The sequence below is a fragment of the Ctenocephalides felis genome, unplaced genomic scaffold, assembly GCF_003426905.1.
Source record: "Ctenocephalides felis isolate EL2017-DRISC unplaced genomic scaffold, ASM342690v1 CF-g0.4_SCAFFOLD_03571, whole genome shotgun sequence".
NCBI classification, from domain to species: Eukaryota; Metazoa; Arthropoda; class Insecta; order Siphonaptera; family Pulicidae; genus Ctenocephalides; species Ctenocephalides felis.
Window position 1 is genome coordinate 66296798 of NW_020539725.1, and position 25949 is coordinate 66322746.

The following is a 25949-nucleotide window of genomic DNA, read 5'->3' on the forward strand; positions in this document are numbered from 1 at the left end:
TAGGAACCTCTTATCGCCCCCCTGGATATTGCAATCGCCCACTTTGAGAAAGGCTGGTCTATACTGTCGAAAATACTTCATTCTTGACCTTTAATTGTCATTTTTAATTCTCTCTTTATGGATCTCCAAAACCGCTGGACATGCCTTTGCAAAAATCTAATCAATTCTTCATTACGTCAATACAAGTTAAATGTTTTTTAAATCAATCAAATCGGATGCTCAGTTCTCTCAAAAACTGAATTTATTTCACATCTCCGAAACGGCTGGACCTGCTTTTGCCAAAAGACTGATCAACTTGTCTCCCCATCAATAGGAATCGAGTGATTTTTAAATCATTCAAATCGGTTAGCCCGTGCTCCCGAAAACGTTCACGAAAAATTGTATCCACACATACATACACACGCATATCATTTTTTTCTAATGTATGCCAAAATATATAAACAAAACATTTTTCTAAAAGTGAAAAATATATAAACAAATTTAATATACATAACGACTTATATTTTGTGAAAAGCTAAAAGGCTCGAAAAAGTCTATTATCAATATCTCTGAAACAAGTAAAGCATAGTATTGTTTGACAATGCTATTTTAAAGTAGAGGGCAAAAATTTGTAACCGGCTATTGCCTCAAATCAGGCTTGAAATACCGAATTTAATAAGATATATCACCAATATCTCAGAAATAAGTGAACCATGGTATTATTTGACAACACTATTTTAAAGTAGAGGGCAAAAATGTGAAACATGCTATTGCCTTAAATCAGGCTTGAAATACTGAATTTAAAAAGATCTATCACCAATATCTCAGAAATAAGTAAAGCATGGTATTGTTTGACAATGCTATTTTAAAGTAGAGGGCAAAAATGTGTAAGGCCATCGCCTTATTATCCAGGCTACTTTGCGGTTCCGAAATATATAACCACATTGTCAATTGTATGACTAACATTTTTGTTTTGTTTAGTTTTTCTGGCTTTGAGCACTGTTGTTTAGTTTACGTTACCTAAACATAATTATTGGATATGCGTTAAATTCTATGTTTTTTTCTTTTAGTCAAGTGTTTGTCCTGACATTGTCACAATGGGCAAACCAATGGGCAATGGTCATCCTGTTGCCGCAGTCGTCGTAACTCAAGAAATCGCAAAAAGTTTCCAAGACACAGGAGTGGGATATTTCAACACGGTAAGCAACCAGATCTTCAAAATTGAAAATTTTGATATACTCGATGAGAATAATTAATTTTATTTATGTATACTTCTATTTTATAGTATGGAGGAAATCCTGTTTCCTGTGCCATTGCCAATGCAGTTCTGGACGTTTTGGAAGAAACTGATGTTTTATCCCATGCAAAGAAACTTGGTGAAATTTTAATACAAGGCGGAGAAAAACTTATGCAAAGGCATCCACTTATTGGTGATGTCAGGGGTGAAGGACTTTTTGTAGGTAAGTAAAAAAAAATAATAATTCAGCATTGTAATATTTCATTCTTTGATAAAAAAATTTTAAAGACACCTTTTTTTATCAAAGTCACTGATACTTTTTTTAATGTGCTTATAATCAGTAATTGCTGGAAAAATATTAAGTAGGAGTATATTACAATTAGTGAAAAACTCATGTAAAATCGACAATGCCTTGTGTTATCAAAATCACTGTAACGAAATTATATTAAATCTAAATTGATAATTAATTTTGTTTGTTTTCAGGATATGAAATGGTTGAAGATAGAGTTACAAAGGTACCAGCTAGTGAAAAAGCTAAATGGATTGTAAGCAGGTAAAATAAACGACTTTGAATTTGATTTTTCATTATTTAGCAATAAATTGAAAATTCGGGACATTTTTTTGGTTTTAGTCAAATAACTCACAAATTTTATATGAAAGCACCCCTTTTCAATTAGATAAGGTGAAACTAGATAAAATGTGCTACGATATCATGCCAACAGTTATATACACCCCTATATGAAAGTTTTGAATAAAACGACTTTGAGTTTGATATTTAATTTTTCATCAATGAGTAGAAAATTTGGGACATTTTTTGGTTTTAGTCAAATAACTCACAAATTTTATATGAAAGCACCCCTTTTTTAGTTAAATAAGGTGGAACTAGATGAAATTCAATACCATTCCATTCCTCACAATTTCATATATACACTCCGATAGAAATATTTTGAATAAAACGACTTTGAAATTGATTTTTTATTATTTAGCAATAAATAGAAAATTATTTAGCAATAATACATAATAATAATCTAATCTTCTGAATAATTCATTATAAATTTACCAGCAGCTTCTGGTTTTATTTATACTAATTAAATACACCATGGAATTTTTCTATTACATAGTTGACGAGCAGTGTTGTAGCATTACCTTTATTAATAAGTAAATATAATTTTTATTTTTTCTATTTTTTGTTTTATGAAATTGTTGTAGTATTACTTTTACTATTAAGTAAATATTATTTTTATTTTTATTCTGTTTTAATTTCTAGGATTCGAGAAAAGAATCACATGCTTCTGAGTACTGATGGACCCGATGGCAATGTCATAAAAGTGAAACCTCCAATGGTATTCACCGAACAAAATTGTTTTGAACTTTTGCAAGCAATGGATGAATTATTGTGCGAATTGGAAACATTGGAGACAGATAAGGTAATACAAAGATTAAAAACAAATGATTCGTTAGATTTATTGCTAAAAGATTTTAAGTACAATCTGTCAAATAGTTATACTCATATACGAAGACAACATAAATTAGATATATGATTCGTTTTTATTAAAGAAAGTCATATTTCAAATTTGCAATGATATATAAAACTATTTGAACATTATGTTTTATATGAATCTAAAAGTAACGAACAAAGTTTTTTGAACTGAACAAAGAACCAATATTCATTTATATTAATTTATTTTACAAATATTGAAGATTGAAGTATTTTGAAAGTTACCGAACAATATAATAACTTAAATATTTGAAGATAATGAGTGTTGAAAATGAAACATATAATAGTAATAGTATATATAATATATAATGATTCCATATTTATATTATGATACCAAAAAATAACTCACCATATTTTATTGGTCGTCAAGAGCAAAATTTCTGCAAAATTGAAATGTTTCTGACCACTTTCTTTAATAGAAATTGTCTGCCTGAATGAGCCTAAATCTAATTTAGGTAATGATCTTGTAGAACTGTTCTCGCTGTATAGTATTAGTATAAATATTATAAGTCCTCACATATGTAATCAAAAGTTGATATTAAACACAATTCGGTGTATACTTAGAAGTCACTCATTATTTAATATATTGATTTCTTGTTGATTAAGTCTTGATTATCTACACATATCAAAAAGCTTATGCTCTTTACACCTAGTTTATTTCACATACAATATAAATTTTAAAAATTAAATTTAATTGAAACCGAAATGTCAAATAAGGAGCACGTTGCTATCTTCATGTTGCTTCACTGAACGCACTGAACGCGTAACTGTCATTTGACAGCTCGAAAAAAAACCTTTGTAACCGTTGCAAATATTTGTATTTGTAGTCATATCTATAAATCAAATATAACTAATAACTCGATTCAAAATTCAACTATTTATTATTATTATTATTATTATTATTATTTAGAATCGCACAACGACTACAAATGCCAAACTTCAAGGTGCAATCAGCCAAACCACAACGAACTTGGCAACATGTCACGTGACCACAGTACCTTCGAAGTCAAAACGAGATCTCATCAAATCAATTTGAGCGTTCGTGGTGATATTTTATACATATTTATAAGAAAATAGATTCTAGTTTATTATTAGTAATATTATATATTGCAATAGTTGTCGTGTAAATCGTAATGACACTCAGAAAAGGTATTATAATGGTTCTTTGTGAAGGAAGGATAAACGACATTTTTGACAGTTGATTTGTTCAAGTAAGTGATTAGTATTTAAATAGTTTTATTTTTATTCAAAATTAAGCAAAACCAATAATGCCTCAGAATAGTTACTGGTTGTAAATGTAAGTACGCTTTTATAAAGTGCATATCTGCAGAAGTTTTATATTTTTTTTATTATTAAAATTTTATGTTAGGTCAGGTTAGATTAGGTTTATTTGAACAGATTTTGAATTTGAGTAAGATATATTTTTATCTACAAATAATCATGCAAAAATTAATTAAAACTAATCAATGTTTCAATATATTGTTTGTTTGGTTTGATTTTTGGAAAGACCAATGCTTGTTTTAAACACTTCAAATGCAAATGTGTTAAGTTTTAATATAACTACAAATTGTATTTGTATTTACAATATATTCAAAAGTTTAATGTATTGTATTAATTGAATCAATTTGTGATAATTTTTTATTAGATTTCTTTTGTTTTTTATATCATATGGCATGCTTTCATTTAGCATGAACATATATATTTACTGGTGACAAATTTAAGCACGGTTTTGTAATTGTTGGTTAGTAAAAATCATCGTCTAGAAATTCAACAGCTCACATATTTATAACGTGAAATTACTTCTTGTTGGATTTCTAATTAATACATTTAATACATTTTTGATTTGATTTGTAAATATATCATATATTTACAAAAACCTAAATCCTACATTGCAATGTCACAATGTCAATGTCACGGTGAAGTGAATACAAAATATTAAAATTTAATTAAATATGAGAGATGATTTTGGTTTGATTTATTATATTTTACTCAAATGCAAAAACCTTCAAATCTATTTTTTATATTACTAATTAGCATATAAATTTATTATCTTGACGCATAAATAGTGCCAAAACTATATTTTGATATACAATTTAATCAAATATTTAATTACTATGATTTATTTTTGTATTAAGTTACAAATCATACATAATAAGGAAATATCGATAATAATAGTATATGTAATTTTGAATTATACTGTGTTGCCTTTATTATATTAATAAAAAAAACAGTTCAAATATTAACAAGAATATATTTTATAAAAACTTAATTTATAATATACATGATAATTGACATTAATAATAATTTTGAATTGATTAAGTGTGGTGGGAGAACAAAATATTAAAAAATTGATATATATTTTTTATATTAAATATTTAATATAAATTTCACAGAAATAATAGATAATTATCTTTTAACTTGCAAAACATTTCACAATGAAATATTAAATGCTAACATGCTTGAGCACAAAACAGCAGTTTTACAAAACTATTATATTATTAAAATATAGTTTTTTTTTCATATAATTTCTAATTAAGTCCCTACGACAATTATCATTGATTGTTACCATGATTCCTCATATAATGCGATTTATAAGTACTTTTATCCATGTAAGCCTTTCCACATAAATCACATTTAAAAGGTCGCTCCCCCGTATGCACTCTCATGTGCGGTTTCAAATATTTAACAGCCACAAATCTCTTACTACAAATATTACACTGATACGGTCTCTCCCCCGTATGTGTCTTCACATGAATATCCCTGGTAGCTTTTTCAGTAAAACTTTTATTGCACAAATGACACTGAAAAGGTTTCTTACCACTATGCGTTTTCAAATGTGTTTGTAAAGATTTATATGAAGCGAATACTTTCTGGCAAATCATACACTTTTTGTGTATGCTTCTGTGGTTGCGCAAGAAGCCACTTCTTGGGAATGTTTTTTCACAGATTTCGCATTTATATGAAGTCTCGCCTAAATGTTTTTTCATGTGTGATTTGTGTGAACTTTTATGTTTAAATGCTGTGCCACAAACCGTGCATTTATAAGTACGTTCTTGTGTGTGGCGTATGGAATGCAGTTCTAAAGCTGCAACTGTGGGTAAAGTCTTTTTGCATATAGGGCACCTGTGCCATTCCTTAGGATGGTTTGCTACATGCTTCTGGTAGTTCACAGAATTTTTAAACACCATACCGCATATGATACAAACGTAACTTTGTTCACCATTTGCATGTTGTGTCATATGCGCTTGCAAATTCGCTTCTTGTTTAAACATTTTACCACATAAGTCACATTTAAACGTCTCCAACATGTGGACGCTTGCGTGTATTTTTAAATTGTATTGTCTAGGGGAATTTCTGGCCACAGATTTCACAAGTCGGGCAGTTACCGGTGTGTGTTCTCATATGGAGCCGGTAGTTTTGTTTGTGGTTGTAGGATCTGTTGCAAATGTTGCAGATGTAAGGTGGTCCTGAAGTAGAAGGAATTTCTTGGGTTGTGGGTAACTGGATGTCTGATTGTTCGATTGTTTGGATATTTTCGACAATTACTGGATCTGTTATGATGAGTTCATCAACACAGGATTGTAATGTCGGGTCGTTTTGGATAATTATCGAATCCATTATTGATAAATAACAGTCCTAGTAAACAAATGAATATATGTTGAACGACCGTGTGTCTATTTCATTGAAAATAATTTTATATTTACAAATGAGAGCTCGTATCCTTATTTCTTACATGATAATATACTCTTACATTTGGAGCTTTGTAATGATTTTTTTTAATCTCTCAATACAAATAAATAAAATATAAGGATTTAGGTGATATAATTTAAAATAGATTCATTTGGAGCATTTGTTATAAAATTTTAATCCATTGATACTAATAAATTGCATATAAGATGTTTATACAATATAATTTAATACATAATTTTTTCTTCTAACATTAATATGTTCTTTTCTATTTGGAGCACTTTATGTTTTTAATATCTTGATACAAATGAATTACATTTAAGACTTACAAGACATAGATTTTTTTATTTATATCTTACATCTTCATGAAATGTTTTTTATCTCCATTAGTTTTTATCAAATTGATACATTTATATTTACATTTTGTGCAATTGTATTATTGTATATATTATCTATGATGTAATTAATAAGATAAAACTTTTATTATTTATTTAGAACGTCGAAATTTTGACAGTTCTAAAAATAAATTTCTTCAGGGCCAAACAAATCCTTTTGACAGCTCGTTGACATTTAACGATAAACTGTCAAAAATGTCAATTCAAATAATATTATACATTTTTATTTTATTAAATCATTTCTTCTAATTTAATTGTTGCAGTTTTATTAAAACGATACAAAAATAATATATTTTAAGCTAGCTTTATTCTAGCATTAATTAATTAATAAAACACCTTTTACTTCATACAACACATTTAATAATTCACCAAATTAACACAACGCCGAACTGTTCAACACTCAAGTTACCGCCAGACACCGACTCGCACACAGATACATACTTCTGTTCCGTAAGGGATCAGACACTCTACATATGACACACCATAGAGCACATACACGTCAGGATAGACACTCTTGGCCGTTATATTCAAATGACAGACATACAATATTATAGTTCGGCCAATCCTGACCTCACAGGCGTCCCCGACTGATGAGATCTAATACAACAGTAATCTAAATCTAATATTACAACACAAATCATAAAACCATTACAACATAAATCATAAACCATTACAACATAAATCATAAACCATTACAACATAAATCATATTTCATTCACTTATTGTCTCTACCAACTTTGTCGCCATCACTTATTGTCCTTATACGCCTATTATTTTTATACACTTATTTAATTTTAGTTCTAGCTTATTTCTACGAATCATCTCTAACACCCTACGCAACACTTCAATATTCTCCTCAATTGTTTCTGTGGCCATTAGTAAATCGTTCATGTACACTATAACTTCACAGTTCATCACAAAACAACGAAAAATGTCACTTACATATCTCATAGATACATTCGGGCTATTACAATACCCAAATGGCATACGGTTGTATTCATATTCTCCCTGTGCACACCCCAAGCTAGTGTATTTTCTACTAGTCTCAGCCACCACCACATGAAAGAAAGCGTTCTCCAGATCTAGCTTCGTAAAATACCTCTTAGACTTCGGTGAGTCCAAGCAATCATCTATTCTTGGGCTGGGGTAAGAATCGCGCACCACCCGTTTTTCAGTCTCCAAATATTCCTCTCTTACCAGATCTCCTACTGTCGCGACCACCCCATAGCCATGCATTTCAAATGCAGTCTCTGGCTCCTCCGTTTTTTCAGTCTCCAAATCTTCTGCCGTCGCTATCGCTCCATAGCCATGCATTTCGAATGCAGTATCTGTTTCTTCCGGCTTTTCACTCTCCAAATATTCCTTTTCTACCAGATCTTCTGCTGTCGCTATCACTCCATAGTCATGCATTTCGAATGCAGTCTCTGGTTCCTCCGGTTTTCACTCTCCAGATATTCCTTTTCTACCAGATCTTCTGCTGTCGCTATCACTCCATAGTCATGCATTTCGAATGCAGTCTCTGGTCCTCCGGTTTTTCACTCTCCAGGTCTTCTACTTCGTAGTCATTTTCATCTGATATACTTATATTCGCTCCGTCTGTGGTAATCTCACCATCAATCGCCAATATTTCGTTAACTCGAAATGTAGTGCTGTCAGGTGCCACCTGCGCCGTACTCCGGACATTTTTGCAGAATCTCTGCTGATGCTCCTTTGAGCCACAGTCGTAGCACGCCACTCCATCGTTCTTCGGTTTGATGCACCTGGACGCCATATGTCCCACTCCGCCACAATTAAAACACCTCACCGTAGGATATGTGCCTTGTGTTTCCACTCTAGGAAACACTGTTGGCTGTACCCTCGTAGGCGGCATCATATTGCATCCGCGTTCCTCCGCTGTCAACTCATTCATTACACCTAGCAGAGTTGCTAAATCCTTAAATTGGCTCATCTTGGCTTGAGCCTGGAGTGGCGGGTTGTCGAAGCCGTCTATCATATAAGCCAGTAGATCGGACTCCATAAAACCCAACCTATTCCCTAGCGCCATCTTCTCCTGAAAGTATGCGCTAAACGGTTCCTGTTTTCGCCACCTCCGAGACTCAAAGCGCTTCATTCTAGTCATCCTGTCTTCTCCATTTTTGAAAAACGCTGTTAGCACCCTCTTCAGCTCGTCGTATGAATATGTCGCATACTCTGCCTTGCTGTCATATAATCGCCTCGCCCGCCCCGACAGCTTCGATGTTATCAGCACCGCCATCTTTTTCTTAGGCACCTCGTATGCATCCCGGACGGTCTCAACCTCAACCCGTTCAAACCACGCCTCGATGCATTGCTCAGACGACCCGTCGAATATCGGTATCGTCGCCAACCACTCGCTGCTCGAGATGCTATCGTTTTTATTACTGGTTGTCGCCCTAATAAGATTAATCAAGTCCGTCAACGATAGCACTCTTAAGGCTTCGGGCACCAAGCTCTCAGCATCACCACCAGTAGCCATCTCACCAAATCTTATTTTATTTCCGCAATCTCCAGTTTTTTAATTACACACATCGCAGCTCCGCGACTCGCCAACGTCAATATTACGCCCTGCTTTTGATATTTTCTCTCCACTCTGTTCTTATTTTGGTTACCCACGTGCTAACCTCACTTTAGCACAACACACAAACACAAAACTTACAAAACTTACAAAATAACACCCGCACTTGTACGATAGCGAAGCACACCTTGCTTTCTATCGCACCCCGTAATTATAATCCGCCTGATTAATAACACGGGCACTCCAAAAAAAGATTACTGAAATCGCCTATTTCAATAATCCACACCAATAATGTTCTCTAATAAATTCTCCACGTTTTGATCCAATCCCACTTCTGAGCTTTAAGCTAGCTTTATTCTAGCATTAATTAATTAATAAAACACCTTTTACTTCATACAACACATTTAATAATTCACCAAATTAACACAACGCCGAACTGTTCAACACTCAAGTTACCGCCAGACACCGACTCGCACACAGATACATACTTCTGTTCCGTAAGGGATCAGACACTCTACATATGACACACCATAGAGCACATACACGTCAGGATAGACACTCTTGGCCGTTATATTCAAATGACAGACATACAATATTATAATATATAAAAAATGTAATACGTTATTGTGAAATTTCATAATGTGCAAAGAGAAATAAGTTAGGTTAGAATTAGTTTTCTAACCCTACATATATATAGTTTACTTATATTGTTTTATTTAATTAAAATTTTATTTTATACTCATAATTTATCGCATATTATATAATTATTATGTCTTTTAAATGGAGAAATATAATATCCAAGTCTTTAACATTTACAATGGGAAGGATTCATAGACCTTATAATACATTATAATAAATTTAGTCTCTTCTGATATAGATTTTATTTCTAGAAATATTTCTATAAAAAATAAATAATATAGTATTCAAATCAGATGAGATTTTGTTTGCAATACAATAATGTAACATGGCTAGAATACATTACAAATAATTCAAATGAATATGTGATAAATACATAAAATAACTGGAAAGGAAATTTAAGATTCTGGTAGTAAAAAAATGTACAATTTTATTTTAACTAACATATAATATAAAATTATATATATATATATAACAAATAAATAATAGAGTCACTGAATAACCTTAATAGATAAAACCAAATTCAAACAAGTTTTGTCCTATCAATTATTATGTTTTTTGAGATGCCTCGTCAGCACTCCTCTCTCCCTGTAAGTCTTATCACAAATATGGCATTTAAAAGGACGTTCCCCAGAATGCACCCTTTCATGCCTTTTTAAATATTTAGAAACAATAAATGTCTTATTACATATATTACACTTAAAGGGACGATTTCCTGTATGAGTCATAGCATGAATATCTCTTGTAGCCTTTTCTGTAAAACTTCTATCACAAATTTGGCATTTAAAAGGCTTTTTACCACGATGTATGTTGAAATGCGTTTGCAAAGCTTTGTATGAAGAGAATGTTTTTTTGCATACCACACAAAATTTGTGTATGGATCTGTGTTTGCGCAGATAGCCGCTGTGGGTGAAGGGTTCATCACAGACCTCGCATCGATATGTTTGTTGTTCCATGTGTTTCTTCATGTGATTTTTGTAAGAACTTTGATGTTTGAACGCTGTGTTGCATTGATCGCATTTGAAGTTACGTTCTTGTGTGTGTCGCACAGTATGTCCTTCAAGCGCTGATAGAGAAATGAAAGTTTTGCCGCAATATGAACAGATATGCCATTCTTTAGGGTGATTTTGGATATGCTTTTGATACACGTTGAGATCGTTATAAATTATTCCACAGATTTCACACGTATATGCTTTTTGGTCTTTGGGATGATTTGATCGATGAGTTTCCAACGACTTTTCATGCTTAAAAATCTTACCACATAAATCACACTTGTAAGGATATTCTGTGGTATGAACGCTTGCGTGGATTTTCAAATTGGACAATCTTGGGAATCTTTTGCCACATATTTCACAAGTCGGACAGTCTTCTGTGTGTGTTTTAAGATGCAGTTTATAAGTTTGCTTATGAGTATAAGTTTTCCCGCAGTGTTCACATTTTAAAGATGTTTGAGCATCGTTTATTAGAGGTGCTTCATAAGAATTAACTTCCATTTTACTTATTGATTTCTAACCATTATACATAAGAGATATCTCCATAATTACAGTTAATGCGCTAATGATATGCATATTTGTTAATTTACATAATGTTCAAGGAAACTTTAATAAACAACTGCAGTTTCAAATGTCAACTACAGAAATTGACAGGCGCATGGTAATAAGGTAAATTCAGCTTCAAGTTTAAAGAAATTTTGTTACGTATTATATCAATAATAACGCATTATATATAATATGCATTATATTGCTTAGGATAATGTATTTTAAAACAAAATATTAATTAAAAGTTGTATTTGTTTTACCAATTTGACAGCTGACTGTCAAAGTGACGATAGATTTTTGCGTTGGTATACATGTTTCGTACAAAAAGCGCGCTTGATTTAAAAAAAAAGTGCGCGTAAGGTTCACGCTCATTAAATATACTTATAATATTTAATAAAATTAAATATTATAATTAAAAGTACATTAAATATGCATTAAAAATACTTATAATATTTAAAAACAATAATGTATTTAAAGTCATACTTCAAATACGACATGATCGGTTTGTCATTGTAATTAGCATTTAGGACTTAAATGTTCATTAGAGAAATGAAGCTATAAAATGTTATAATATTCGTTCACACAGTGAATTATGTTATGTGAAACAACGCCTAAATAAATATTGTTTTCGCAATTACATTCATCATGTAATTGTGTTTAAAGAACTTCATGTAAATAAAATTAACATACATTAATTGACTGCTTGTATTTTTTTTTACTTTTTCGCTGGCGAGTGCGAATGACGAACAGTTCAGGCGTAACGCAACTTCCGTTGCATTTTTACAGACTTACTCCCTAGTCGCGCCTAAAGAAGTTTTACTTCAAAATTATACAATTATTGCTTGTCAAAATTGTTATATTAAGATAGAAGTGTAATATTTAATAATATAATATAATATATATTAAAATATTATAATATTCAAATGTATCCCTTTGGGAACTTACTCTATAGTAATCACAAGAAAATCGAAAATGGAAATCTTCATATATCTTTACGTTTTAGAGGTTTCTGAACATTTTGGCATACTTTAGAAAAAAATGATGTATGTGTGTGCGTTCGTGTGTGCGGATACAAATTTTCGTCGATGATTTCGAGAACACGGATTAACCGATTTGATTCATTCAAAAAGCACACGATTCCTACTGATAAGGAGATGTGCTGATTAGTTTTTGGCAAAGGCAGGTCTAGCTGTTTCGAAGATACAGGACAAAAAGTGCCAAAACCGGTAATTCAGTTTTTGAAAGAACCGAGCGTCCGATTAGAATAATTCAAAAAAACATTTTATTTGAATTGACGAAATGAAGAACTGATGATTTTTTTTGCAAGGCAGGTCCAGCGGTTTTGTTTATCCAATAAAAAAGTGAAAAAAATGCCAATTGACGGACTAAAATGATCACTAGACATTTTGCTCATCAAATTATCAAATATTTTATAGACTCTTTAATAATATGAACAAATTTTGTTTGAGTCCGCGCACTTCGATATTTTGTTCCTACACGGCTAACGTATCGCAATTGCTTTGTGAAATGTTCAAAATTTCCAAAATATTTTAAAGTATGAAAAAAATCAAATTTTTGAAAAAGGGGACGTTCCATTAATCACGTGAGGTTTTGAGGGAGAGCGGGGCGGGTTTCACAAAAAATCACGAAATATCACGTGGGGGAGGGGGATATAGTAATATATCACGTGTATTTATTTTTTACGTGAGTTGTTCAAAAAAAAATTCCAATTTTCAAAAAATAGTCGAGAATTTTAATAGATTAATCGTCTACACATAGATAAGTAGACAGTATAGATACAACTCTATACGTCTATACAACTCTACATATAAGACATCTAAATCTTTTTTAATTCCAAATTTTGTGAGAAAACCCATCAATTTTAGTATTTGATCTTATAATAGTCAATTTGAAGTATAACATATCTGAATTACAAGTTTGTAGCATAAGCGCTGCGTCCTGTAGAGTTCTTTGAAAATGGTAGTCTTCTGAGAATTATTTCACTCATAACCTTCATTCATAGCCTCACTTTACATTTAATATATAATTACACAATAAAGTCTTTGTTGATTCAAAAAGTTGTTAGATAACATTTTTCGGAGCGAAGGATATTTTGAATAATACCAGGTGTGACCAAGAGGGAGGGGGGGTTCAAAAAACCTTAAAAAGTCGATCACGTGATTAATGGTCCACAAAAGTCAATTTCTTTCAAAAATTTTAAAAATCTCAATAATCGATTTTTTCAGAGTTCTAAAAAAAATTCAATCTTTTCTTAAAATTTCAATTTATGATACGGGAAGTTCCAGCAAGTTGTAAGTTTTTCACATTGCCGCCGTTGTGCAAAAAATGGCGCTTTGGGCAAATTATTATGCATATTTATTTAACGAAACGTAAACAAACAAAAAAGCAACTGACAAATTATATTTGAATTCTAGTAAATACGTAAAATGCTTCAAAGATACATTGATATATTTTAAAGAATTTCTTTTTGGGTATATCCAATGCTTATTTATCTATGGATATATCTTCCAGGATGCGTGCCAAATCGTAAAAGGGAATCGGATGTAATTATTGTAGTAGTAGTAGTGCAATATATTTATTTATTATTCCAATTTTATCAAAATCAATTTTATATTCATATTTCATTTCAAACTTCCCCAATTTTATTTTTTCAAATTTCCTCCCCTTCCAAGATGGCGCCCATGGCACCCTTATCCCCTTATCCTCGCGCCGTCGTCAAGGTGACAGTTGACAGCTGTCAAAGCAGAGTCCTTTCCGCACTTTTATTCGCAAAATAAACAAATGTCTGCTATCAAACCTTTAATTTTGCAATATTTAAACAAACAATGACATTATTAGTGTTGTGCAGTTTAGAAAATGTGTTTAATTTGTGTACTAACAGGTGTTCTGGCCCGGTAGCGTCTCAAGGTACATGTACGTCAGGTATCATGTGACAGCAGATAATAAAAATCAGTATTACTCGAGAAGTCTTGCGAATCGAACGTGTTTTTTTGCTCGACTGGGTAATGGAATAATAGTAAATGAAATATGGTCGTTGGTAAATGAATTTGTGAAGTTTTTTTTGGAGGGGTTACTTGCACGTGAGGGCTATTGTATAAACTTACTTTAATCCTTAAATGTCATACATTTTTAAACGTTAAACGTGTTTATTGATAGTGTTCTAATTTACATTAAAAGCTTGAAGTTTTTATTTAACCAAAATTGTTAGTGTTGTTTTTGTTTTTGTATCAGTTTTACACCAAGTGATTGTTATAAATAATATTTTCAATCCACAAATAATTTCATATAAATTTCTTATAAAAATAATATAATAACATCTAGTAATATAAGTGAATAGTAACATAAATATAAATAAAATAGAGGATAGTATTTTCATTAAAATGATATCATTAAAATATACGCAAATAATGATAATTTTACTAGAAAAACGATGAAGTAGAATAATAACAATTCGTGACAAAAAATAATAAATATAACAAAATAACAATATTAGAAATAAGATAATAATAATAATATAATTTCCGATTAATACAATTATATGATTTGTTTTCAAAAACGTTTAAATTTTTCTTTGTGAATATGCAAAACCTTGTGTTCAATAGTAAATAAAATTTTAATTTAGCTTCAGCTGGATATATCCAGCAAAATGTGCACCAAATTTCAATATAATTTCGTACAATTTTCTCATTTTTCAAGATAATTCAAATTTAAATTTGGCGCTCCAGTAAAATGTAATGAATCAATTTTAATTATTTATTATCTATAGTTTTAGAAATAAATGAAATTTTCTTTGATTCTCCATTAATATTTTAGTATTCAATGTATATTGCCAAATATAGATTACGAAATTACGTAAATTTTAGTAAATTTGTAATATTTTGTTACTATCGTATGACTGAAATGATAATATCTATTATTATATCTACTGGGCATATAAAACAATCGTTTGTAATTGTAAAAATACGAAACATAATTTGTATGTTCAAAGTTTCTTCAACAAAAATCTTGTAAGAAATTGAAAGTATTCTGAATTCAATGTAAATTAAAATGGTAACAAATCAAATTTAACATTACTATAATTATATAAAAATAATTCGAAAAATATAATAAAATTATTTTTACACTTCTAAAGATAATTCATACAATATATAAAAAAAATGGCCCTGAGAAATATAAAATTATTGAATGATCTTTATACCCATATTTACATACCCTCATACTTGCATATATACAAATTTTCTGAAATTTGAAATTTAGAAGAAGTTTTAATCATGTCCACTTTTCGAAAATTAAAATGTTAATAATTTGATGTCTCTGTAAACATTAGCCATGACTATTATAATATAAACATAATTTGGTTAACAGTATTTTCTAAAATTTGTTATATCCTTTTTTTCTCTTTCAAATTTATCAATTTTATTTATTTATTCATTTTCTTGATATTTTTTTTATTCCTGTGTTGTTAAGGCTCGTTTTGATGAATTAGCCCTTCGTCCCTACGAATGGGGGTTTATTAGCATTAGGGGAGTATTTATTGACACGATCAGGTACAGAATGATGGCGTCAATATGGGTATTTATAAATACCCCATTAATTTTTGTTATAGCAACGAAAAATTTGAGTAAAATTCTTAAATAGCTAACAATATTTTAAAATTTCATATATTGGTTGCTCGAAAATTAATTGACAAAGTACATGATAAAACAATAGAATGTTTTTGAAATTATTAAAATTTTCATAAAAACTTCTTAAACAAATAAATTTTTACAGACAATTACGCACACTAATTTACAATTTATACCAACACTTTCGCACATTTTAAGTACACACACTTTTGCACACTTCTGTACACTTTTATATACTTCTACACCCCTTAACATACTTCTTCACCCTTCAACACACTTACATACTTTCACACATATTTACTAAGAGCCTGAAAAAATATTTATTATTATTGATAACGGCTTGCTTATGAATAAGTAAATAAATACCTTTACACACTTCTTCGCCCTTTTGCACACTTCTGCATACCTTTGCACACTTTTTTACTCTTTTAAAAACTTCTATACACTTTTATTTAACTTTACACACTCTTAGACGCTTTTTACACAATTTTTAGATATTTGTACACACTTTTTACACATTTGTACAAACTTTTTACACGAATGTACACAATTTTTACACATCTGTACACACTTTTACACGCTTTTTTACACACTTGTACATACTTTTTTACACACTCACGTATAATGTTCTATCCCAATTATAAAAATTTAAATTAAACAATGCTCAAAATATTTTTTGCGCGATAATTAAAATATGCATTAAATTAATATTAATAAATTTTTATTGATACGTTTCGATACTTGATACGTGTCATCATTCAGCAATTCATATCGAATGCAACACCCAGAAAGTGAAAACATTTTTATATACATATAAAATTTTAAAAAACGTTAAAAAAACAAAGCATGATGAAAATTATGTAAAAAATAAAACATGTAAAAATAATAAATTAAACAAATTAGCAGAAAAACTAAATATAAACTGAAACAACAAAAGCTTACAATCAGAAATTGAATTTTTTTTTAAAAATAATTGATAATTATTTATTATCGACCCGCTCTTATATACATGTATATATATTAGCGTGGTCCTTAATATAGATATTTTAGCATATTGAAATATTAATTTTAAGAAAGTTTCTTGGTTCTTTTTCCTAAGTAAATACTTATTTTATAAAAAATATCATATTTTTGTTGTAATTTTTTTATTTATGATCAAAATAAGCAAATACGTTGTTATTCTCAAAATTTTGATTTACTTATTGCTGATTTATAAAATTCTAAGAAACAAATAGAATTTTACCCATGTTATTTTTATAAGAAGCTTTGGACTTTCTTAAAGTTAATATTAAGAGCTAAAACTTTCAGAGAATTCTTTGAGCTACTAAGGATCATACTAAGGACCACCGTAATATATATATATATATATATATATATATATATATATATATATAATATCGTAACGATTCTAAACATCTAATTAATTCTCCTAAAGGGCATTTTTACCATTACCCAAAGCATGCTTGGAATACTTTTCGCTTTATTTTATGACTAGTGAACTATTTCAACAGTCGTTTCGGTTTGGATGTTTAAAAATGCAAATGCAAATGCAATAGCTTCGAAATTGTGTCGACTATTGTTTACAGATTGTAACATTTTTTCGTATTATTATTAATTCTCTAATTATTATACAGAGCAACAGTTGCGTACGAAATGCCGTCCGATGAATTGTGTCGGTGTGAGAACAAATTGTTAACAGTGGCGAATCAATCATAATTATAATAATAATTAATTAATCGAATCGAATCAAATAATTATTAGTGCAGTGTGTGAAAGTATTTAATTGTATATAAAATATTGGTTTTGTGACTTCGAAATCGGACGAGAAAAATGAGTGGGAAAATCAACAGCGGAGACGCCGATAAAAGGGTGAGTTTTTTGTGGTATATTGATTTTTATGCATTTGTTTTGGTGTTGAAGGTGTTTAACTTGAAACACGATTATATAAGGGTAGGTTTCCAGGTACAAGTAGGTAAATAATTGAATTGTAGCTATTTAAGTAAAGTTTTCAACATTTTTTCAGAAATAAACCTTTTACTTTCACTTATTTTTGCTTTAACTAATAAAGCGACCATAATTCCGGATTTCCCCGGTTTGCGTCTCGGATATTTCTGAAGAAATATCCGGGGAAATATTTTTCCCCGGATTTTGATTCTTTGTCCCGGATTGTTCCGCGTTTTCAAAAAATATAAGTTTAAATTCAGTCTCAAAAGAAAAGACTCAAGAAGATCGAAGACTCAGAAGACTCAAAAGAAAATATTTAGTGATTTAATTAGCTTGTAATTACTTGTGTCACATTATATTACTTCTTATAAAGGAAAAATGCAACTGTGTATTTTTCACTATTTATATATCGATGCCATTTTTACATATAATTGCCAAAAGATTTACTTAATGTCTAAGTAGGACAGTTGTAAATATATTGTTGAATAAAAAAAAAAAATCAGTCTTTGTAATTTTTTTATAATAAAATTGCAACTTCCCTTCAAATAACAAAAAACGATATGTAAAACGTTAGGGGCCGTTCAAGTATTTCGTAAGCACTATAGGGGGGCTGGGGGGTTGTTGATTTGCTTATTTTGGGTTGACATGGGGGGCAGGAGAGTCTGGATGATGATTACGTCATAGGTAGTATTTTTATTTTTTTTACATTAATTGCAAAATGTTTACGTACGCATGAGGATAGGGGGTAAGAGCTTTGCTTACTTTTGCTGACAAGGGGGATGGGGGGGGGTAAATAATTGTAGATACTCGAACTGAGTATCTCTCTAACATCTAGTTCTATTCTCTCACAACAACCATTATTCTTCTTAATTTCCATCCAAAAAATCAAATGACAATTCTATGCCAGTGTCAGGATTCGAACCGAGTATCAATGGTGTGTGAGTCGGGCATGTTACTGACTGAGCTATTTCCGCCACAATTGGAGAGTTTATATAAAATATATTTAAATTTGTTAACTTCGTTCGTCTCTATTAACACACTTCATCTCTAATTATTCGTTTATTGTCTCTAATTACACTATCTATAATATTCATCTCTATATGTCATTGTTTGTGTTATTCTGTCCATACGTTATGCTATTTACGTCAACATATTAAATTATTTTTCAAATATTTTTTTTGGGCTAAATAAATAATACTATTTCTTTTTTTAAAATTACGTTTTATATTATTTTATCAATTTTATTATGATATAATATTGCGTGCGTGCTAATTTTGTAACAAAATGCAAATCGTCATTTTTTTTTTGTTAAACTCTGACCATATGTGTGCTCCATTAACCTTGCTCGAATTTGCATTTAATACATTTATTATATGCACGTTGTGTTTAATAAAAATATAAACACGTATAACACAATTTTAAATTATTTAGAAAAACTACTTATTCGTTTTCTTTAACTTAAACAAAAAAAATTAAAGAACTACAAATTGTATTTCAGTAACAATTAGCTAGAACAATAAATTAAGAATGAATAAATAGAAATAAATTGTTCATATTTTGGGATTTTTACCTTGACCATCGAATGGTATGCGTGATAAATCCATAAATTATTTTAAATATATTTATTTTTGAATAATTTAAATTCTTTTCTGTTTTGAAACGATTCGTCATTCACTAGTTTTTTTTTTAAATAAGACTAATACAAAATGTTTGTATTTATCATGAGTATTTTTAAATGAAGTTTTTTATCGCTATGAGAACTGTCGTCTTGATTACAATATGCGTTTAGGTGATAAAACAACAATTAAAATACCTAAATACAGATATCGAAAAAAATTACGAAGGTAAATCTAGATAACTTAAAAAAAATATATGAGGAACAGGAATATTTAACAATTTCTTGCACCAAAATATTGAACAACTTATTGCACCAGTCTGTGTTTGATTCTCAAATATAGTTGAATAATTTTATTCATTTTTTTCTTGGCATATTTCAATATATCCATAATATGGATGATAAAAAAGTATGACTCTTATAAAATTTCATCTGCAATTTAACAATCCCAAGAATTCGCCATAATGATTCATCTTAAATATTTGCTGCAAAGAATTCCAGCGAATTTGATAATACCCACCGTTAGTAATCTCAAAGCAAATAGGTAATTTAGATAGCATTTTTAAAGACAAAATATTATGAGAACATATATGTGGAATCAAATTTCTAATTGTTTAAATGAGGGTCATCCATTAACCTTGTGAGGCTCAAAGGAGATTAAGGAGAATCGAATGTTTATTGAATAATTGAAATCGGTCGATACGTGTTCACGAAATCGTGGACGAAAAATTGTATCCAAACACACATACACACACACATTTTTTGTGAGGTATGCCAAAAAGTTCAGAAACCTCTGAAACGTAAAGGTATGCAAAAATTTTCATTTTAGATTTTTTTCCGTTCACTATAATTTACCCTAGGTTGAGTTAAAAATGGATCACGTGATTAATGAGTAATAACCCCTAAGATTAATATAAACAAACAATAATAGAAATTCGGCTTCTTTGCGAAATTTTAAATATTTCACAAGATTCTGCATAAGTCTATTTATCAGACTAAGTGCAGTTTATTGATTCCATTTCAGCCTTAACAAATATTCCATTCTTCCTGTTGCAAATCTCCATTCATCTGACTTATGTTCTCTGTGCACAATGTGAAATAGAGAAATAATAACAATAGTTGAAATTAGATGCGAATTATAATATGCATTCGAGACACCCATTCCTCCTCCTGTACATAAACTTATCCATTATCCATTCACCATTCACCAAATGCAGAATTCTCGTCGTCGTCGTCGACCATTGTTAGTTAAAAAGAGTAGTCGTCTGATGGTGTCGTCATTGCAAAAACATGGGCGAGAAAATTCCTTTGTTGTTTGTCGTTGAGAGATTCTAGGGTATCAAAACAATTTGTAACGCAATAAAATGAATTACGAGTATTATTCATGAGCTTCGAATCAGAAGTTTGAGTGATATCGATTTTCGTTTGGAAACAAAAATGGCAATATGTTTCTTAGTGGAAACAGTCCCTACTTATCATCCATTGTCAATTGATGATCAATATGAATTAATCAGAATTACAAAAATTTAGAGAGGATAACCATCTTGGGTAAGATGATAGGACAAGAGCTTGTTAAAAGTCCAGGCTGCTGATATTTGCAGGGTATCCCAGAACTCAACGTCAACGCAATAAATAGGATAACCATCTTGGGTCATTTAAGATGATAGGACAAGAGCTTGTTAAAAGTCCAGATTGCTGATATTTGCAGGGTATCCCAGAACACAACGTCAACGCAATAAATAGGATAACCATCTTGGGTCATTTGAGATGATAGGACAAGAGCTTGTTAAAAGTCCAGGTTGCTGCTATTTGCAGGGTATCCCAGAACTCAACGTCAACGCAATAATTTGGATAACCAAATTGGGTCGTTTAAGATGATAGGACAAGAGCTCGTTATATCCAGGTTGCTGTTATTTGCAGAGTGTCCCAGAACTCAAAGTCAACGCAATAAATTGGATAACCAAATTGGGTCGTTTAAGATGATAGGGCAAGAGCTCGTTATGTCCAGGTTGCTGATATTTGCAGGGTATCCCAGAACTCAACGTCAACGCAATAGGATAACCATCTTGGGTCGTTTAAGATGATAGGACAAGAGCTCGTTAAGTCCAGGTTGCTGATATTTGCAGGGTATCCCAGAACTCAACGTCAACGCAATAGGATAACCATGTTGGGTCGTTTATAATGATAGGACAAGAGCTCGTTAAGTCCAGGTTGCTGATATTTGCAGGGTATCCCAGAACTCAACGTCAACACAATAAATTGGATAACCATCTTGGGTCATTTAAGATGATAGGACAAGAGCTTGTTAAAAGTCCAGATTGCTGATATTTGCAGGGTATCCCAGAACTCAACGTCAACGCAATAAATAGAATAACCATCTTGGGTCATTTAAAATGATAGGACAAGAGCTTATTAAAAGTCCAGGTTGCTGATATTTGCAGGGTATCCCAGAACTCAACGTCAACGCAATAAATAGGATAACCATCTTGGGTCATTTAAGATGATAGGACAAGAACTTGTTAAAAGTCTAGATTGCTGATATTTGCAGGGTATCCCAGAACTCAACGTCAACGCAATAAATAGGATAACCAAATTGGGTCGTTTAAGATGATAGGGTAGAGCTCGTTATGTCCAGGTTGCTGTTATTTGCAGGGTTTCCCAGAACTCAACGTCAACGCAATAGGATAACCAAATTGGGTCGTTTAAGATGATAGGACAAGAGCTTGTTATATCCAGGTTGCTGTTATTTGCAGAGTGTCCCAGAACTCAACGTCAACGCAATAGGATAACCATCTTGGGTCATTTAAGATGATAGGGCAAGAGCTCGTTATGTCCAGGTTGCTGTTATTTGCAGGGTATCCCAGAACTTTCGTCAACGCAATAAATTGGATAACCAAATTGGGTCGTTGAAGATGATAGGACAAGAGCTCGTTAAATCCAGGTTACTGTTATTTGCAGGGTGTCCCAGAACTCAATCTCAAACCGAAACGGCGTGATGGCATTAATTATGGAACCGAATAATTCTGGCCTGTGAATTAGGCATGCTACTGACTGAGCTATTCAACAATCATAGAACTCGTTAAATTCTGATTTTTGTTAAATATATATTTATACAATTTTCTATTCATCCTCAGTGTTAATCGCTGAACAAAAGAACCATCAGAAATATTATTTGATTATCGGCAATCTGTAGATGTTAATGTTACAAAAAAATATTACATCAAAGAAAAAATTGCAAATGGTTTAAACCAACATTGGCATTACGTAATCAAAATAATCGATGGAGATGGGCAATTATGAAGAATGAATCGGCGATACGATACGGCTCAGTTGTGAACAAGATTTATAAAAAAATACTATTACATATAGGTATATACATACATACATATGGGTATTTTGTGTCTAATGATGCTCGTGGTCAATGTAAAAAAGAAAACATGAAATTATTAACCAAATTCACTTCCTTGTCTTCTTAATATTTGTGGTATTGAAGGAATGTTATATAATGATTTATGAAGTTTAATATATTACATGTATTTTTTTTTTAATTTTCTACATTGGCTAATATTGTGGTGGGCTCAGTCAGTAGCATGCCCGACGCACACGCCAGGGATACTCGGTTCGGGTCCTAGCACTGACACAGAATTATCATTTAATTTGTTGGATTAAATTTCACTTTCATTGATTTTCTACAAAACGGTGGTGTTTTCCGGTTAACCAACAAATCAACAAATAACTTTTGGTTTCACCATTGTAATTTGTATCAGTTATCATTGTTTGCTGAACTTGTAAAAAATTTATAACAAATGTAAACAGAGGCTATAATCGCAAGTGTAAATCTGGTTCATTGCCAACGAGTAACGACTTCGAAATAACATACATTATTTAGTCGCAAGTAAATCTGTTTGTTTGTTGATTCATTATTATTATTATATTACATTACGTTTAATATAAGACCTTGTTTTTATCGCGTTCCACTTTTTGATGATGCGCCGATCTCAGGTGTTAAACAAAAGTTATGTATTTATATATTCATAAATAAATGATCTTTACATGAACTTGGACCTCTTGTGCCATTTGTTCTAGACTTACCTTGGGGCAAAATGGGCCAAACATGAACATCTACCACGCCAAAGACTGATTTACGTATTTCTATGTTTTTATCGAATCTTTTCCACAAATTAAATGTTAAAATTAAATTTACCGTGAAAAGTTTACAATGACGTCTTGTTTGTCCGTCTGCAAGAAGAGGAGATCTCTCTTCTTCAATTACGTCAACATTCCCGGAAGATACTTTTGTTTCTTCAAGGAAGCAAATGTCGGTCTTCGTTCGACCCGGACATGAATAAAAAATAAGATTCGTATTATTATTGTTATTGTGTTGTAATAATGATTAAACATAACTATGTAATTTATTTTGTCTAGATATTTATATTTACATAAATTACACAGTAGGTTTGATTGCAATTATGGAATGAGTATGTGCGTACGCAAGATTTAATAAAAATCATGATCACAGGTTAATGGAATTTTGATAAAAAAATATGCTACAAGATTTTGTTCCTTATTTATTAAATTTTCAAATAGGGTTATTGTAATCGTCCAAAAATCGAAATTGAAAATTTTTGCTTTATTTCACGTTTTGAAGGTTTCTGAACATTTTGGCTCTGTGTGTGTGTATATGTATGGATACAATTTTTCGTCCACGTTTTCGGGCGCATGAATCAACCGATTTGAAAAAAACATTCGATTCCTATTCCTATAGGGAGATGCGCTGATTAGTTTTTGGCAAAAGTCGGTCCAGCCGTTTTGGAGTTACGAAGCAAAGAGTGCAGAAAGTAGAAATCGAGTTTTTGAGAGAAAGGAGCATTCATTTTGCACGATCCAAAGAACACTTAATTTGTAATGATGGGGAGAAGTGGTTATTAGTTTTTGGCAAAGGAAGGTCTAGCCGTTGAGGAAATACCGAGTTAAAAAATTTGCAGTTTTTGAGAGAACTAGGCATCCGATTTGAATGATTCAAAAAACTTTCTGCTTGTGTTGACAAAAAAAAATTTAATTTCCAAAAAAAAAATTTCTTGAATATCGAAAATAATTCTGATTTTCAAAATTTTAATTTGGTACGGGAAGTTCCAACAATTTACCTCAAGGCACGATGCCATACACCACTAGTTGTTTTATGTAAATGCTATACAAATGGTTTGATTTAATTTAATACATCTACATAACACAACCCTAAATTTTCACCTTCCTTTTTGATGCTGAGATTTTTGACATTAAATTCTTTTGTTGGGTCTTCTGGCCTCAAATGCCTATCCATTCCGCAAAACTTTAAGTATTATCAATATAAATTCCATTTTTTTTACCATATTGATGAACCTATTCGCATTCAAATACATATTATAATTGAATTCTTTATAATTCACATCTGCTGAATGATTTAACTTATATTTTCAAAACATTTTTCTTACAGAGTATGCAAATCTTTGGTATGCGTACCCAAAATATTTTATGTTTGGAAATACTTCAACATTCTAAATAATAAAATTTTTGGGTATCTTTAAAGTTGAAACAATTTCTAAATATTTACATTTTATCGATGTTTACTAAATGACCCGCAGAACTCGAAACGATATAAAAGTATTCTTATAAACAAAAAGTAATCAAAATGAATTTTAAAACAAAATTTTGAAGTCGTAGGAAATACTTGGAATTTGTTTGAGAATAGTTTTTGCTTAAAATTTTTTAATTCGATTTGCTTAAGGAATTTAATTACAATGACGGATGTTTGGTAAATAGTCAACATTAAAGGAATCTTGATCTTGATTCATTTTTGTTCAACAAAATTTTATCAATTAATACGTCGAATTATAAATATTATAAATATTACAAACAGTTACAAAAATCCAAAACAATTTAAAACTATGATCATTGAACATTACTCCACAACATTATCATCCCGATTATTCTTAATTTTGACGAAAATTTATTTGAAAGACGATTTGCCGAAGCATGTTTCATTCAACTGCAAAGTGGAAGAAATAATTTTTTAATAAATTATTTATTATTGATTTATTATTTTAATTCAATTACATGTTTCGATTCTAGATATGTGTCATTATTCACCAGTTCTAAAATAACACAAAAACTTCGATAATCGATGGGAAAAATGCCTTTTTTCATGTAGTTTTACTTAACTTTAACGAAACAAATCAAAATAAAAAAATATTAAAATTATTTA

At 30.7% G+C, this 25949-nt stretch overlaps 5 protein-coding genes across 10 annotated transcripts in view; 2 read left to right on the forward strand and 3 right to left on the reverse strand.

Annotated features, from left to right (window-relative positions):
• LOC113386779 (alanine--glyoxylate aminotransferase 2-like) overlaps nucleotides 1-4122 on the forward strand; it is a 55488-nt gene extending 51366 nt beyond the window's left edge. For both annotated transcript variants that reach the window (XM_026624532.1, XM_026624533.1), the window contains 5 exons: nucleotides 1050-1178; nucleotides 1265-1439; nucleotides 1700-1769; nucleotides 2484-2643; nucleotides 3625-4122. In XM_026624532.1, the coding sequence (XP_026480317.1) occupies nucleotides 1050-1178; nucleotides 1265-1439; nucleotides 1700-1769; nucleotides 2484-2643; nucleotides 3625-3750 (660 nt within the window). In that variant the 3' untranslated portion in view covers nucleotides 3751-4122. The remainder of the gene's footprint in view (nucleotides 1-1049; nucleotides 1179-1264; nucleotides 1440-1699; nucleotides 1770-2483; nucleotides 2644-3624) is intronic.
• Nucleotides 3828-25949, forward strand: part of LOC113386777 — a 64010-nt gene continuing 41888 nt past the window's right edge. Inside the window, exons 1-2 of one of the 5 annotated variants that reach the window (XM_026624527.1) lie at nucleotides 14301-14431; nucleotides 17784-18018. In XM_026624527.1, the coding sequence (XP_026480312.1) occupies nucleotides 17980-18018 (39 nt within the window). In that variant the 5' untranslated portion in view covers nucleotides 14301-14431; nucleotides 17784-17979. Of the gene's footprint in view, nucleotides 3926-14300; nucleotides 14432-14472; nucleotides 14562-14696; nucleotides 14728-17783; nucleotides 18019-25949 lie in introns of those variants that run through there. The other 4 variants (XM_026624529.1, XM_026624528.1, XM_026624530.1 and 1 more) reach the window with 4 other exon arrangements.
• LOC113386549 (gastrula zinc finger protein XlCGF49.1-like) lies at nucleotides 5267-6121 on the reverse strand. Its single transcript, XM_026624327.1, has one exon. The coding sequence runs from the start codon at nucleotides 6020-6022 to the stop codon at nucleotides 5267-5269; it is 756 nt and encodes a 251-aa protein (XP_026480112.1). The 5' UTR covers nucleotides 6023-6121.
• Nucleotides 7345-9290, reverse strand: LOC113386550. Its single transcript, XM_026624328.1, has 3 exons — nucleotides 8322-9290; nucleotides 7786-8227; nucleotides 7345-7415 (listed from the first exon to the last, which is right to left on the reverse strand). The coding sequence occupies exons 1-3, from the start codon at nucleotides 9288-9290 to the stop codon at nucleotides 7345-7347; spliced, it is 1482 nt and encodes a 493-aa protein (XP_026480113.1).
• Nucleotides 10508-11602, reverse strand: LOC113386551 (zinc finger protein 816-like). The gene has a single exon (XM_026624330.1). It carries the CDS (start codon nucleotides 11456-11458, stop codon nucleotides 10508-10510), a length of 951 nt encoding a protein of 316 aa, XP_026480115.1. The 5' UTR covers nucleotides 11459-11602.